The sequence below is a fragment of the Diadema antillarum genome, unplaced genomic scaffold, assembly GCF_040938485.1.
Source record: "Diadema antillarum isolate AM-2024a unplaced genomic scaffold, OU_Dant_1.0 seq00000218_RagTag, whole genome shotgun sequence".
NCBI classification, from domain to species: Eukaryota; Metazoa; Echinodermata; class Echinoidea; order Diadematoida; family Diadematidae; genus Diadema; species Diadema antillarum.
The window spans coordinates 205,603-222,953 of NW_027271273.1; the positions used below are offsets into that span (position 1 = coordinate 205,603).

The 17,351-nt window shown below is 39.3% G+C and overlaps 1 protein-coding gene across 1 annotated transcript in view; it reads right to left on the reverse strand.

The window, feature by feature from the left end:
• Positions 1–16,734: 16,734 nt before the first annotated feature.
• LOC139729135 (pleckstrin homology domain-containing family H member 1-like) overlaps positions 16,735–17,351 on the reverse strand; it is a 113,511-nt gene continuing 112,894 nt past the window's right edge. The window contains exon 26 of the mRNA XM_071640065.1: positions 16,735–17,032. Within this exon, the coding sequence (XP_071496166.1) occupies positions 16,799–17,032 (234 nt within the window). The 3' untranslated portion in view covers positions 16,735–16,798. The remainder of the gene's footprint in view (positions 17,033–17,351) is intronic.

Below are 17,351 nucleotides of genomic sequence, written 5' to 3' on the forward strand. Positions count from 1 at the left end.
CAGCAGTTGTGCCTGGGTCGCCCCCCCCCCTTAATTTCCAAAGCGAAAAAAAAAATATAGCTACAAACGGCAGTTTGGGGACTGTAAAATGTCAAAATTAATCGTCAAATTTATTCGTTATGCCATTTTCCTAACGTTGCAGCCAGTAATTGCCAGCAGTTGAGCCCGGTGCGCCTCCCCCTTAATTTCCAAAGCGAAAAATATAGCTACAACGGCAGTTTTTGTACTGTAGAATGTCAACATTTTCAAGCTCGCTCGCTTCGCTTACTCGCATTGAATCATTATGCCATTCTCCTAATGTTGCTGCCAGTAATTGCCAGCAGTTGCGCCCGATGCGCCCCCCATTAATTTCCAAAGCGAAAGATACAGCTACAAACGCCAGTTTGGGGATTGTAGAATGTCAAAATTTTCAAGCTCGCTCGCTTCGCTCGCTCGCATTGAATGGTTATGCCATTCTCCTAATGTTGCTGCCAGTAATTGCCAGCAGTTGCGCCCGATGCGCCCCCATTAATTTCTAAAGCGAAAGATATAGCTACAAACGCCAGTTTGGGGACTGTAGAATGTCAAAATTTTCAAGCTCGCTCGCTTCGCTCGCTCGCATTGAATGGTTATGCCATTCTCCTAATGTTGCCGCCAGTAATTGCCAGCAGTTGCGCCCGATGCCCCCCCTTAATTTCCAAAGCGAATGATATAGCTACAAACGGCAGTTTTTGGACTGTAAAATGCCAAAATTTTCAAGCTCTCTCGCTCCGCTCGCTCGCATTTTATTGTTATGCAATTCTCCTGATGTTGCTGACAGTATATAATTTGTCGTTTCACACCGTCATTCCATAATCCATGTAAGGAAAACTTACAATGTTGCTCAATGACTGCGTTGTTGAATGTATCAAATTCCGTAATGTATTGTAGACCCATTATTGCGCACGCACACATGCACCAGCATACACACCGTCAAAATTACTTTTCCACAAGGTGCCCACCCCCAATGTTTCGACCCATCGTACGCCACTTTATATATATATATATATATATATATATATATATATATATACACACACACACACACACACACACACATATATATATATATATATATATATATATATATATATATATATAGATGTGTGTGTGTGTGTGTGTGTGTGTGTATGTGTATATATTGTGTAACATATGTATGGTCTATCGTGAGCCCCCTCCAATATTTGCCCCCCCAATCCAAAACTGCTTCCGGCGCGCCTGCCTGCCGGTATTATTTCCTTCTCTTTGGCAGGGAGTAAATCCATACGGGTGGCCAAAGGGGCAAACAAAGCGAACGAATTATCTTGTCTAAGGATTTTTTAAAATTATCATTTTAGCAATGTAGAGGTATAAAACCTCAAAATTTCCTAATGTAATGGCTGTAGGTACAACGAATGAACAAACGAAAAGTGTGCCAGTTTACCACGTCTGTCATCATTACTTGTTTGGCGGGAATTGATGTAGGCCTATTTGAATGAACCTTAATAACCGTAAATAAGATAATCGCATCTTCCCATATGTTGCTGGGGGGGGGGGAATTTTGCACTCCTTTCATTTCATGGTATTCGTCTTGTTTGATTTGAGTTTCTTTGATTTGTGTGCTTGCTGTCTCCGTCGTTTGTTTTCTTTTTCTTTCCTTTAATTTTGACGATGTCTGTCATTTGACAGCTGCCTTTTTAAGGTCAAGTGTTCAGGCTACTCACAGCCCAACTGAGAGTAGAGCATACCTCGAGATAGACATTAAGTTTGAAACGGAATTCAAAGCCTCTGAAATTCGGTATCAGAAGTGGTCCTTTGTGCGTCATAATTACATAGCGCCTCGTATAATTAGATCCCGTCTCTCCCAATAGAGAAGGCACTGCAATGTCATCATTTCGCCTGCGAAGTGAGAGATGCGAGTCATGTGCACACCACTATATTCATAGGGAGGAGATAAGGGTCTAGACTGCTGCTCTTTGCAGAGCGAATTATATCTACAGCGCTTCACGTTTCCCGCCAAAAGTCATTCATAATTCTCGCAACACATGAATCGTGGACGTTCGCTTCGAGGCGCTTTATGTGCTTTTGATTGATAACAGTTCCCAGCCATGACATGACAGATGCACTCTCTGTACTTCTAACCACCGCCCCCCCCCCCCCCCCGTGATTTTCTTTTTCACCACACGTTCTCATGTCTCGAGGCTCCCAAGCTTCTACAGCAAATTGTTAATGGTGGACAAAATATCATAGTAAACACATTTCCAATTTCGTCTTTGTACTCCGAGGGCTCGGTTGTCGGAGAGCGCAGTGTTGACTTTCTTACATGCCTCAAATTCCTTAACTTGAAGGTAATTACATTTTCATTTTCAAAACTCAAGTTTTGTTATTCCCCTTTTTTTAATGTAAGCATTTGGCTGCATTCTTGTTAATAAAAATGAAGACGTGTAAAGTGGGTAGACGCTAGAATTAGCATCTACAAATGCGGAAGAAGAGAGAGAGAGAGAGAGAGGAGAAGAAAGAACATTGAAACGCTATTTAAAAAAAAAACGAAAAACAAAACAAAAAACAAAAACAAAAACAAAAACCACGGACACACACATACTGCATTTCATGAACATCCCAAAGCGTCGATTTCTAATATTTCAGGCGCACGCGCATTCCCTTTGCGTCATCGGCTCCCGCCCGTTCGTGGATTATGAAGGTCAGATAAGCCTTCTCCTTTGGTAAAGATTTTCTCTAGAGAGAGGTGAATGGCCCCAAAGAACGACTGGTACGTGCCTATGTATTAACATATCATTTACAGCGTCAAGTCTTCGCGCACGCACAGGCGAGTCTTCTCTTTCTACCATAGTCTGGTGAAGAGGGCGCTAATACATCTCTTGTTCTACCACTACTTTTTGTCTTTTTTTATATTGAGCAGAAAAAGGGGAATATGCACCAACAGGGCATGTTGGCTTTTAAATTCATGGAGATAAGGATCTGCGATAACATGATTATTTAAATATCCTTATAGATATGTCCTTGGCAGCACATCCACCTGACAGCGAAAGTGGTATTTGGCAATATCAATAGAAAAAAAAAATTACAGTCAAAGCAAAATAAAGAAATGGATGCTTTCCCTAGTGTTACGTGACCATTCTGGTCACCCGATCTACGCAATTCCATCCTTTGTTTGAATATGATTGATGAATTCTATAAATTGTTACGTCGGGCAAGCCTTTGCAATATGTCGCTTCGCACAAGAGATGATATTTCAGACCTCTACATGAGCAACTATGAATTGCTTATAGTGGGTACGGAGTTTCAGAATTTATAGCGATTAGGATGCGGAGTAAGGATGTTTTCAATATTTATAACAAATCACAATGAACAAGGGTGATGACATGGCAACTTCACAGTAAGAATGCATGATTGGGGGCTGAAGGAAGCAGAACAAAAGAAGAAAGCATGCATAAATTCTACACAGGTAAACTTGTTAAGCAAGCGGCACCAAATGGAATTTCATTGCTACATTACTGAAATAATTATGTGAACCTCCATGTCATCATCCTTGTTCAGTGTAATTTGTTTTGGATTTTTTTAGAGAATCGGTTTCTCTGCTCAACGACCACAATGAATTCAACAAATCGTTACATGGACCTGTCAATTCATAATGTGAACTTATGAAAATTAAATGGACTATTTTTCCCTTTAACGAGCAGATGATACAATGCAAAGAAGTTCAAAAACAATAAAATCCTTCAAAATTCTAAAAATATATCATTATCAATACTACCTTTGTCGACATCATGATCACCACAACCAGTCCGCCACCAACCATCTCAAATATTACTTGCATCATTGTCATCATCGCCATAGAAATTATCGTTACCCACTCCTAATGGCCACGTGACCACCACCACCATTGTCGTCCAGGCTTCGATCACCATAGCAACGGCAACAAATGAGATTCGTCGAAGTTAGTTTGATCTGCTGTCCGTCTCCGAACTTTGCGCTTTCTCTTTATTTCTGTCAACCCCCCTCCTCCCCCCCCCCTCTCTCTCCCTCTCCGTGTTTTTTTTTTTTTTTTCATAGTAATTCTATCCTATGCGCAGCAATTTGATATAGGCACTATTATAATGTGCACAGCAATTTCATGGCTTCTGCCCCGGTCTACGCTACTCTGAAGCCCCGTTTTAACAGAACCTTTCAAGCTATAACTGATACCGCGACTACATCAGGGGTAATCTGTTTTTTACCGTGCCTGTTACGACAATCCACGCAAAATGTTGCTCGGACGTTATCGCGGTAACTTTTGTCAGATTCTACCCTTAGGGTGGGATTTCACGGAGCACGCGAACGATTTGCGAAGGACGCGAATGACAAAATCCAACGTTCGGAAAAGTTTTTCTTCGAATGTGTTCCGACAATGAAGCCGAAAACTATTCTTGCGCAATTTGCGCGAAGTTTCCACGACGTATGTGCGAATGTCGTGTGTATCATTGCTAAAGTACAGCATGTTACGTACACGAAGAACACGCGACGGAAATGCGAACAACGAAAAATGTTCTATAATCATGGGAGAAAATGTACCCAAGGAGAGGTGGAAGCTGTCTTAAGTTGATTTTTTTTTCGTTCCTCTATTCTCCTTTGTTTTTCTCTCATTTCTCTATCGTGTGCTTGCCTACATTTTTTCCCTAGGACCTATCTCCACTAGTAAAGCATTTCATTTTTTTTGCAGTTCCTCCAACACATAATCTCTATACAGTTCAAATGAAATTTTGCATACTTTAGATTAATATCAAGTGTATTCTGCGATTTTTTTTTTTGTATATCAAACATGTCTTTTTCTTTGGTAGTCTTTAATTTCTTTTGTTACTGTAGTTGTTAATGATTGTTTGATGTTTAGATGTATGGTACGATTTTTATTTGTAGAAAATGTATAGGTCATACATCCCCAAACGTGCGCCAAACGTTCGCGAGAATGTCTCAAAAGGTACGCGAACAGTCTGCGATTACGTCGTAAAATGATCGGAAAAACATCGCAGATTTCGCGTAACATACGCGAGACATTCTCCAAAGTTTCGGAGTCTGTTTGGGGTTTCACGAACATTTTGCGAACATCGCGCGTGTCTTGCGAAGGTCTTGCGCATATGACGAGGCTTTAAAGACACTTTCGAGAACAATTCACGAGCAAATCACGACCAAGTGTGCGGAAAAGGTTCGCAAAAAATTTCAAACTTTTTTGAAATCATCGCCGAAGTAAAAACGACATTCGCGAACAATTGACGACGCTTCCGAACCCTCACGTTCGTTTGACGATCTTTTGCAGACTAAAATACGAATGTTGGATTTTGCCATTCGCGTCCTTCGCAAATCGTTCGCGTGCTCCGTGAAATCCCACCCTAACAGCCAACCAGGGTAATTACCCCGACATTACCCCGACATTACCGCGACAACCTTTCTGATATTAAAGACGCTCTCGCGATAACATTCCAATGATACACTCATTACGCATGCGCAGTAGCCCAGACAGAATGACAAGCCCCGCGCCAATCACGTGCATCGATTGTAACCACACCGCCTTTGTGCATGAACGGGTATAGATTGCTATGGAAGCCTACCCGGAGATTTTCGGTGAGTGCCTGTAAAGATGGTACCCTTCGCTCTCTCCTGCGGTTTTATTGACCGAGGCGAGAAATTTTGTTCTCTGGACGTTGTCCCCACGTTGTCAGGGTAAGGTCAGGGTTTCTGTCAGATGTTTGTTTTTTGTTTTTCATTTTTCATCTGACAAGGTGTCTGTTCGTGTCTGTAGTATGTTTCGAAGTGTTTTTCCCGTAATGTCTAGATGCTACCAACCTTTTTCTCCCTTTTCTGCAATGTTGCACTGTTGTTCTTTGATACGTCATAAAAAGAAATAGCAACAACCGTCATAACTATCTGTTACTTTCGATATGTCTAACGTTGCCATGGCGATGTTCTTTATAACATTTCTCTCTGCATTCTAAAAATGTCACTTACAATCTTTCAAGAACTTTATCATTAAGAACCTGTAATGGAAAACCAAAAAGGAGGTGAACCCTAGTACTCGATGTGCAACTGTCTTTATGATGAAAAAAAAAGGAAGATTGAAATAGACGTCCTCCTAGTGGAATGTGTTGTTCAATATTTTACGATTTATCATCCTCGGCGCACTTTGGACAGATTCATAAAAATTTCATGCACACTGAGACATCTGGTTCTGTTTAGTCTATGTGACTATACGATGATGGTTTATATGAGGTATGACCATCATTCCTTCTGATCTCCTTCTCACTGCAGAGTTATTGTAGCAGGTCTACCACAAGTACTTTGAGAGACATTTCTGTCATGAACGTTCACACTTTGGACAGATTCATAAAAGTTGCATACACACTGAGACATCTGGTTCTGTTTAGTCTATGTGACTATACGATGATGGTTTATATGAAGTATCACCATCATTTCTTCTGATCTCCTTCTCATTGCAGAGTTATAGCAGGTCTACCACAAGTAGTAGGCCTACTTTGAGAGACATTTCTGTAATGAACGTTCACACTGCGAAAGAAAATCATGGGAACATTGGACTTCACCTACATCGCAGTGTCCACACAATCAGTTGACTCGAAAAATATGTTCAGATACATGTTGTACATACATTCACTCGTAACGTACAAGTGTACTAAACATAATCATATCTCTCGCGCACACACACACAAACACATCCACATAATCACGCAGTAGAGACATGGAATCACACCAAGATAATGCACTGTTTCCATCTCTCTGTTCGTACATACATACAGACACACACGCACGCACACATACGGTTATTCCCTATACGCACGTCCACACTTCCAAAGGGGAAAAAACATAATGGTGTGGATTGATTGAACGGAGAAATATTAGTAAAACACATCAGTGTCGTTTGAGGAAATTTGAACAATCCATTCAGACTTATGATTTGTTTTGTTTTTGTTTGTTTGTTTGTTTGTTTGTTTGTTATACAGCCATCGCTGGATAATTTAACATTTTTGTTCCCCTAGCATATTGAAAGAGTAGGCCTACTTGGCTTACCTCTTTCAGAAGACACGGGGAATAATCATATTACCCTTCAACATATGTCAGTATAAAATACAATGTTAAGTGAAAAGAATGCGTACATGTACTTTTCATCAAATATGAAATTTTGTGGAATTTTGCTATTTATGGTTTTCCTGCTGTGACATCACGAATTGTAGTCATCTTATCTGGTGATTGTGGAAGCGAAACTTTAAAGATTGCCAACTTTTTAACAGCTTGTCCGAGCTCTTTCAAACTTCACTACTGTGTTCCATTTATTATTTCTGTATTCACCCAATCCACACATCTATTTGGATTTCATTCCCCTATAATAAAAACCACCGTTCAAAAACTTGTATATCAGTACTCAACCTTTCTCACATGCATTGGAAAAAACAACAACCAACACACGCTAGGTGATCGTTTTAATTGCTACATAGTGAACATGTTCATTTTATTGCAACACTCATTGTACAGCTGTACAGTTTTTTTTTTGCAGTCCCTACTGCAGGACAAAATTAATGAAAATAGAATTGAAAGAAGATAATCATTGTGTTGACCAAATGAAAAAAGAAAGAAGTCAAACCCTGAACATACTACATGTACTCGTATAATACGCTTTAAACAAGATTGTAAAATCAACTATGTGAATGGTCATTGTATCCTTTCCCTTTTCCCGTAAACCCTTTACTGTCAGGTACCTCAAAATTAACACAAACACTCGAATGTACACTAGTTCACTGAGAGACAGCGTAAACAAGCCATTCCATTCCACCATAATGGCAATGCGCTTGGTGTTTATGGCTGTTACTATCGGTGCAATAACGAGGTTCCAGCGAAGTAATTACACGTTGAGCAGCAAACTTGATCAGAGATATTTCAGACGAAAGAGCAAAGAAAACAAAAAGTCAGGTACCCAGAAGATAATGCTTACCTCGTCAATATCACAATAGGAAAACATTATATTTCTTAACAGAAGGAGGGGTGAAAGATCAAAGAAGGACTGTACTGGGCCTCATATCAAATTATTACCAATAATTATGTGGAATTATTGAATTCAGTCCCGCTCCCTCATTAAGGTTTTTCACCGTCCTGACAACTTCTACCACACTCACTTAAAACACTCTTGACTCCTGGCAAAATTTGGCATAAACTTAAGAAATTAAACTACACCTCGATCATGACTGAAAGAATACATATCATTTCTATTTATTATTTTTTTTCTTACAAAAACAAACTGGCGCAATTTGATTTCAAATCTGACATTTGAACACATCGTAAGGTACTAAAAACTGAAATCAGATGGGACTTTGGTAAATGCGTGCACTATTTATATATGCACAAAAAGAGGGCTTCTAGTTTTTCAATTGTTACACTCTCCCTTGTGTGTGTGTGTGTGTGTGTGTGTGTGTGTGTGTGTGTGTGTGTGTGTGTGTGTTTTGTTTTTGTTCTTCAAGTAATTGTGACATAATAGATTTGCATGTAACCCCATGCAGGCAAATTCTTCTCTCTGTTTATATCGTGCAGGCTTCATCTATTTTTCCTGCTCATGTTGTGCATGTTCCAAATGCCCTCAACATTAAATTCACAACTTTCAAGACATTGATACCGTAGTACAAAATGATGAACGGCCTTAATCACGACTGTCAAATAAACATCCTCATGCCAGTATGTGTGCATGGGGTTGGAAAAAAAATGACTGGCTTTGGGTACAGCACAAAGATGCATTATAAATGTGTCTGCATAATGTTATGCCCTTCTGGGAACACAGATGCTTATCTTTACATTGCACAGACACTAGCACACATCATCTTACCCTGTACGGAAAAAAGAAGAAGAAACCACCTGAAAAAGAAAACAACAACATTGTGCACAGGTTTGTAGCAAAGGGGAACATCTACAGAAAGGTAGAAGTACACTGTACTGTTGGGCGACTCTTTCGTCACCCATATATACACGTCTGAAGGTCACGCTGGGTGGTAGAATCAAAAGCATGGAATTTCACCATCCCTGTCACTCAAACGTTTAGCACTGAAGAATGAAAGTACTCTTTGCACTTGATGTTTTTTTTTCCCTCTAAAATTGACTAGCATCTCTCATTGCGTGAAGTGAAAAATAAAATGGTACATTCATTCAGGTGATTGTTACATTGTGACCACAAATCAATTAATTGTGAAATGTCCAAAGAACGCTTTACATGTCTCATAGGTTCTGTAGGCAAGAAGTGAAATATTAAGACATGCCTAACTTTTTATTTGCCTTTTTGTTATTCCTTTTATTTGTAAATTTGTTCTGATGGGATATTTTTACTCCCAAATGAGGACCAAAACTTTCAGCACATTTTTGAGGTACATCTACCATTTATATATCAGCCAACTACTATGCATATTTCTACATGAGTATATGAGTGAATATTTTTCCCTTTCTCTTTAAAAACTTCTAGCACAAAAGTGAGGAACATTTAGAAAAAAAAAAGTGTAAATTTGCTGTGACAGCGGTGAGTAAAGACTGAAAGCTCGGAAGGGTACAATCCTAAAATCCTCGCCTGTAAGAGTGTGTGTACACAATTCAATTTAGAGAGGCATTTTAAAGCACACAAAATATTGTGTATGTATGCTCCGCCGCTCCTTCCATGACCAAATGACGGGCATAGATTTATTTCAGGTTGTGATATTTACAAACGGCAATGACGACATTGGCAAGACTCTGTGATGATTGGTTTAAAGATTAGAACACTAATACGCCACATGCATGGAAATCTCTTGCACTCAATATGGCATGATAATTCAGATTTTCACAGATCGCCCTCATCTGTTGATAGATCTATCCGAGCAAGTGTTCAGAGGTCAATATCTAATTCAACAATATACCCAAACACATTTGAATACACACAAAAGCCTCGAAATGATCCACTTAGAAAATATAAGAATACGAATAAAAACTTCACATAAAAAAACATTTTGACATTTGTATACAAAATGAAAAAAACAAACAAACACACACACTGAAAATACCAACTGATATAAAAACCTTTCATTGCACTACAAAAGAGAACAAATGATATTACACTCATATCAGTACAATATTGATAATTATCGCGTTAGCATCACTATAATCATGCTCGAAATCGAATAGTGCCTTATATACACGTACAATGCATATCAAATATCAATTATGCTTTCATGATAACGACATATAGTACAAAACAATATGATCTCACTGGGTATTTCACACTATTTGCAGAGGCCATAAAGATTTCACACCATCTTGAAATGTCTTATGAACACTCAAGCATGTTAAGGACATTTTTTCTCCCGTTGAACTGTCCACAGCGTTCATTCTGAGAGAGAAAACCAGACTTAAGTTGGGCTCGCTCACGTTAAGCTCATTCAACACAACTATACTTTCTGCATTACCATATCCTCGATAAGCATAATTTTGTAGCAGTAATGTTCACATGCTCTGTGAGCCCGTGAATACGTAACAAAGAGCCCAAGTTAGTCACACAAATGGCTGATCTATATGGTCAAATGAGGGCGCCTTTCACATCAACCACATAAGATATAGATAACTACAGTACTTCATGAATTGTTTTCTGAGGGGGCGGGGGTGAGGAGGAGGTCCATAATTTGTGCTGATAACAGTCTAGGATTGAGTGATTCTCTGCAGGGGGAAAAATATAAATATCTGCTAAGTGTTTCCTGCTATATGTTGCTGTTATCTCAAGGAAGACGGAGCTCAGAATACACAAATACCAAAACAGGTGTAGCTGGGCTCCCGGTCGTTGAACCGTGCTGCAGCAATGTCGTCAACACAGAACCGCATCACATTATTGAACTCATTCGTGGGTGTCAAAATGACAATACTGCTTCTTGAGGCTGGGAGCTTAAGTTTAAAGGGGTCAGATCAAAGATCAGAATGACACACGGATATTGAGCTCTTCACTCATCCATTCACATCTCGTGTCATAAATATAGGCAGAGCTCACAATGTACAAAACTGACTGTCAGGTGCCCAGAGCGGACGCTGAATACTGTGGTGGCTGGCATTCTAAAATTGATGAGGAGCCACACGCTACATCTGTGTATTCTTCCGTCATTTGCTGTCGCCATGATAAATGCCAAATTTCCTCTTACTCTCATCTCTCTCTCTCTCTCTCTGCAGCAGCTGGCTACCGAAGTCAGGCTGTATCAACAACCATTTTGGTTCTGCAATCTTTGCTAAGATGCATTTCATACATACAAATCATTTCGTGGCGAGGGGGTGGGGGGGGGGTGGGGGCGACATTGATCGGTAAGACAAATTGCAGTCACAGACACTCGATGCACAGAGCACAAAACAAAAAATGGGGGGGGGGGGAAAACCATGGATGGGACACAAGATTGCCAGACAGCAATAACAGATGCTTCTGGCAGACCAATCAAATGCTTTTCATCTTACTTGCTCTTATTTTTCACCCTCTCTTGACGAAGAGCAGATTGTTTATGTTACTACTGATTGTACATCACGAGCAGATTACTTTTACAGTAGCTCTTGAGACTCTGATTTCAACCATACAGTGTAAACTCACAGATAACTTCAAACACTACATTAAACATAATGGTAACAAATCCATAAAAACGAAAAGTCTTGACAATCCCTTACCCACAATGCTTCCATATCCCATCCCCCAACAAAAATGCAATCTTATATTTTAAAGTATACTGCCAATACTATGTGTTACAAATTTCAATAAACCTTACATTTGCTTCATATAGAGAAAGTTGGCTGTTTTCTAAGTGAACCACAATTTGTAAAAAAGATACTAGCAATATTCTTTTGTTTCCTGGTACCATGGCAACATTTTTTTTTTTTTTTTTTTGGGGGGGGGAGGGGGTGGGGGAGGGGGTGGTAGTGGGGGTTAAAGAAATGCATAGTGAATTATCCATAGTTTTACTACACTACACTTGAGGCATCTTATTGAATGGATCTGGAAGCTGCTTTTCTCCTTCTTCTTCTTCTTCTTGCTCTTGTTCTTTTTCTTTTTTCCCCGGACGGAGATGCATGAGGAAACTGTGCCAGCAATAACTGGTTTTGTTCATGGTAAGACTCACAAGGCTAAACAAAGGGCCACTTGTCTTTCTGACTTGAATGCAAGTGTCAGCTGCTGATGCTAATCCATATCTAACTTTGCTGGCGCAATTATAATATCGATTCACGCAGCTTGTTGCCTGAAGAGAATCTGGATTACCCCAGGTCATAGAATAAGATTTCTCCATAATTATTTCTCCTTTCCAATTATCTCCTCTCCCCCCCCCCCACATCTACCATAATCTCAAGTTGTTTGTACTCACTTCTCTGCAGATAGTTAGAAATTGATGAGAGGAACTGTCATTCTCCCTTAATAGGTAATTTGCAGGGTGGCTTACCGTGCATTCATTCCATCCTTCTATCCCCCCAAAATTGAATCTCATCTGTTCAAATATTCTTTTTGTTCACACCAAATTTTGTTCTCAGATGCTCATCTACATAATTATTGATAATTCTTGTCAGCAATGCATTTGAAGCACACACTCCCCAAGTTATATTTCTTTCCTCTGAGAGAGAGAGAGAGAGAAAAAAAAAAAATTATATTTTGCTGACTCAAGATGCTACATTCAGACATTATAAGCAGTTGGTGTGCCTAAAGCAGAGATTTTAACTTCCACAGCATCTGCACATGCATGCAAAAACAATCTGTTTGCTGTGCTATGTGAAAATAAATTTCCGTTAACAAAGTTAGATACACTCCCATGCCAAGTTTGTCCTATTACATCTATACAACTTTGATATCATTTACCTAATCTTATAACCATAAATAGCTGGTGTCTGAAACACAACAAAACACATTAACAATGTTAACAGTGATATTGTGCATATTCCACCTGGCATGAGGAAAATGCGAGGAAAATGGTCATTTTGACACCCCGGTAATTTTGCAGTTACTCCCAACAATGGAGCAGATGTGAGAAATTCCCCCTGTAACATAATTTTTGTTTAATTTCTAGTATAACATACACTTTGTATCTTCTGATATCAAAAGATGGGACAATTAAGGTGTGCCAAGGACATGTGAAAAGCATAACGTAACATAATACTGATATGTGTTTCTCTCACATTGGTGCATGACTCAAAAGAAATATCACATAATTTCTGAAAGGTATACTCTTTGAATTCCATTCCTGTCTGTTTCCCAGTTGTCACACATGCCATATCGAATTCTGATGCTTTGGTAAAACAATACATCAAAACAATGAATACAGACTGAATTAACCTGCTGAGGACGAGTCCCGAGTATACTCGGGCAAGTGTTTATGGAAAATGTGTGTCATAGCAAAATCAGCCCATCCTCAATAGGTTAAAGGGATGGTGAAGTATTGGTGGAGATGAGAATTGGGCTTTTAATATTTTGTGAGATATTACGAAACCACTTATGTTAATAGTACAGACCATACCATTCTAAGAGGAATTCAAAGTTTATTAGATGAAAATTGGTTTTGGAATGGCTAACACATCCAAAAACAGAGTAAAACAAAGTGCTCATAATAGAAGGTGGGTTCCATCTTTTATTAGGATCACTCTGTTTTGGATATCTCGTCCATTTCAAAACCAATTTTCATCAAATAAATAATGAATTGCTCTTGGAATTACATGTTCTTTCATATTTCATAAAAGGTTTCTCATTATCTCACAAAAAATGTTAGAAACCTGAAGTTAGGCCTCAACCAAAACTATACAAATCCTCTAAAAATGCATGTCAATAAAAAAACTACAGCATACCCCAAAAATATGAAATCTGAACACACACACAAAAAAGCTGTCTGCTATTCTCTCTCCCATACTTTCTCTGTTGAAACTCTTCTTTCAATTTGTTCTTTAAACTCATGTCAAACTCTGTGTCGGTGTTTCCTTTATAGTCACTGCACCCCTGCGTTATATTTTGCTCAAATATCATGAAGAGGCAAATACGTGTATGTTTTAATGACTTATCTGAATAAAGCTGAAATTACCCTCATTGCAAATGATTACTAATGTGATTGAATGAATTGCAAATTTATTTAATGGTACCACTACATCGAATTTGGAAACTTCCAGCATATGCCCTAGATCCTGGGGGATTACAGGTGATCCCAAAAGCCCCCCTCCCTCCCCCCCCCCCAACACACACAATCAAAACAAACTCTAAGATAAGCCATCACAATAAGCATAAATTTTCAAAGAGTCAGAAATCTGGACATTCCAGAAGATCAATGCTGAGACTGAAGGGGTTTAAAGCAAATGGAGAGAGTTCTAATAAGATTTATCTCACCAAAATGAATCTTTAATGGAGCAGGTAATAACAATGCAATCTACCATATTTCGGTATTCAGAAGAGTTAAGAAAGAAGAAAACAGGGTTAAAATGTGGAAGAAATTTATACCTAATGCCCCCAACTCTGATTAATTTTTATCCTGCAGTCTTAACTAGAATGTACTTAAAGCTACGATTGATTGCTTTTCCAAATGCACAGCTTTCACACAGCTCTCTTTACATTACAAATCAGCATATACCCAATCCTCCTTAGGTCCAGGAAGAGACTTCAAAAGGATTTTGTTAAATCTATCCATATTTATATTCAGATGTAGTCGAGTGCAAATAAATAGCAAGACATGGCAAGACCAAGATGGTTATAATTGCAAAAAAAAAGGAGTTCATCTATAATTTCATTTTCATATTGCAGTCAGAGTTGAAAAAAAAAAATTGCATAAAGCAAAACGGACGACAACAGCAAAATGCATATCACAGCTTTGCATAACAAACATGCACTTTGTGACACTGTCTGCTTACTTAGAACAATCAATTGCAAGCAGTCATTACTTTGCAACTTTTGAATAATTGTGATAATGCACACATGTCACAGGTGTAAAACAAGAAGAAGACAGTACGCGGCATGACCGACTCTCAAGTTTTTGGAACTTCCGCCGCACGAGAATGCCACAATGTCGATTGTCAATCAATCAATGCATCTGAAAATCTTTCAGGCACCACTTTATTATACATTTTGTGTTTAACAACTTTCCAATTCCTGTTTGACCCTCACGGTGCTTCAGTTGGCCAACCCACACATCCCACTGGGAAGCTTCATTTGCCTCACAGATTTGTCGCAGGAGTTGTGAGACAATGGTACACAAACAGGAGATTATCTTAATTCTTCCGGTCCTTCTTTAATCCACAGTGGCCTTTGTGAGAAACGATCATGTGGGGTTTTGGGTCTTTATATATGTATATATATATATATATATATATATATATATTTATGTATTTATCTATTTCATTTCAAAGTTTTTTAACATGTGGGCTGGTTTTTTTTTTTGGTTTTTTTTTTCACTCATAACTTCATAATGGCTAAATTTGTGGAGGAATTCATCTAATGCCCACAAAGTAGTTTGGCAAGAACACGAAAGTTAAACCCATCAGAACACACCTCCATTACATATGTTTCAAGAGGAACACTGGAAGATGGTTGAGAATAGCAATGGGATTACCCCGACTGCAAAGAGGTTGGTGGAAGAGTCGATGCTGACTGATTGACGCCATCTCATCGAATCAAATTGATTATCCACCTGATTGACTTCTACATGAATGGATGAGTAATCACTTCATTAATCACTTGATCATGACTAACTGATTGATTGATCGATTGATTGATTGATTGAATGATTGATTGATCGATGACTAAATGGATGGATGCCTTGATCATTTAGTTCACAGACATTTATCAGCAAATGATGCAATTTTGATGAATTTGGATGACCATCTGGACAGCTCATATATTTCCAACAACACAATAAAGGAGGACGAGTCTGAAAAACTGAGTTAATTTTGGTACCTCCAATGGATTTCCTGAAAAACTGTCTCATATCTGCTTCATTTGCTAATCATAAACCTATTTTCAGTCCAGGGCATTTATGGACCACCTTTGCTTAAACTATAGTGTAAAATGTTCCTGAAAGCAATATGAATGTAGTACTGCACACTCCTAGTCAAATGATTCTCTTCTTCGTGAAAAGTGTAACACTGTCTATGTTTTCATGGTTGAAAATTTGTATTTCAACTAATTTCATACAAACTTCAGCTTTTTACTATCGGTATCATATTTTTTTTTAATCCCATGTAGACAACTGTTAGGTTATTTTCAGTAAATCTTATGGGATGATTTTGCTAATTCATGCTACAGCTCCAACATGTTGTGGTATCCATTCACAATGCCATACCACAGCAAAGATTAATACAAATCTATAATGTTCACTAGAGGATGGTAAGAAAATATGATCACAATCTCCATTGCATACTGTGCTCTCTATGACATCATCACGGTGCATGAAGTGGGGGGTAGACATTGGAAAGTGACACTGAGAATTCTCCGATGTTGCGTCAAGGAGAGGTGAAGTGATAACTGGGGTGGCGTCAGCCAAGAATTGATGTCAAAGGACCAACAGGTTGAACTATCATCCACTTATCAAGATGGCAGATGAAGAGGAGGTGACATCCCATCCCTGCTATCCAAGTTCTCGTCTATTGATGCTCACGATTCTACTCACACGGCAGACAGGGGTGCTTGTGACCATCATCATGAAGGATGTTGGAGGAGGAGGTGGTGATGGAGGAGAAGGAGGAGGAGGAGGTGGAGGAGGTGGAGGGATGAGATGGGTGCACACCCTACTAATACGTGTCCAAGGGACTCTCAAACCGCTCGACTACTGCCGACAGCAGCTCCATCTTTCACTTCCTTGGCTTTCAGGGATGATGTCGCAGCGGTGGTCACAGTGGCCGCTGTCTTCGTCGATTTGGTGCTGGACGTCTGTTTCGGCTGGGGAGGCTTCCGGTGTCTCTCGTCTGCCAGTGGCAGCGGCGCGAGCCCCTTCTGGTGCACCGTCGTCCGGATGAAGTGTGCTATTAGCTGTGTCAGCTGGGATACCTGTGAGTGGTGCAATATTGAGAGTGGCGAAATCCATTGCTTTAAGTTGGGTCATAGTGACAGAAGGAATCTTGGGAATCAAGTGTATTAATAAAGAAATGTCGACTGCCTGAAGATCGGTAGAGGCACTATCATGAGATTTCCCTGCAGTCAATATCTCTTCCATAGAAATGACACTGAAAAGATACTGACAAAAATGTCATCTCTATCTGACTGGTTGAAATGAAGAAATAAAGTGTATGTTTAACTTCACATGTCTTTCCTTTTCCTGAATATTGGGTCGATTATCTGCCACTTTGCTGCCTCATGCATGTTCAGT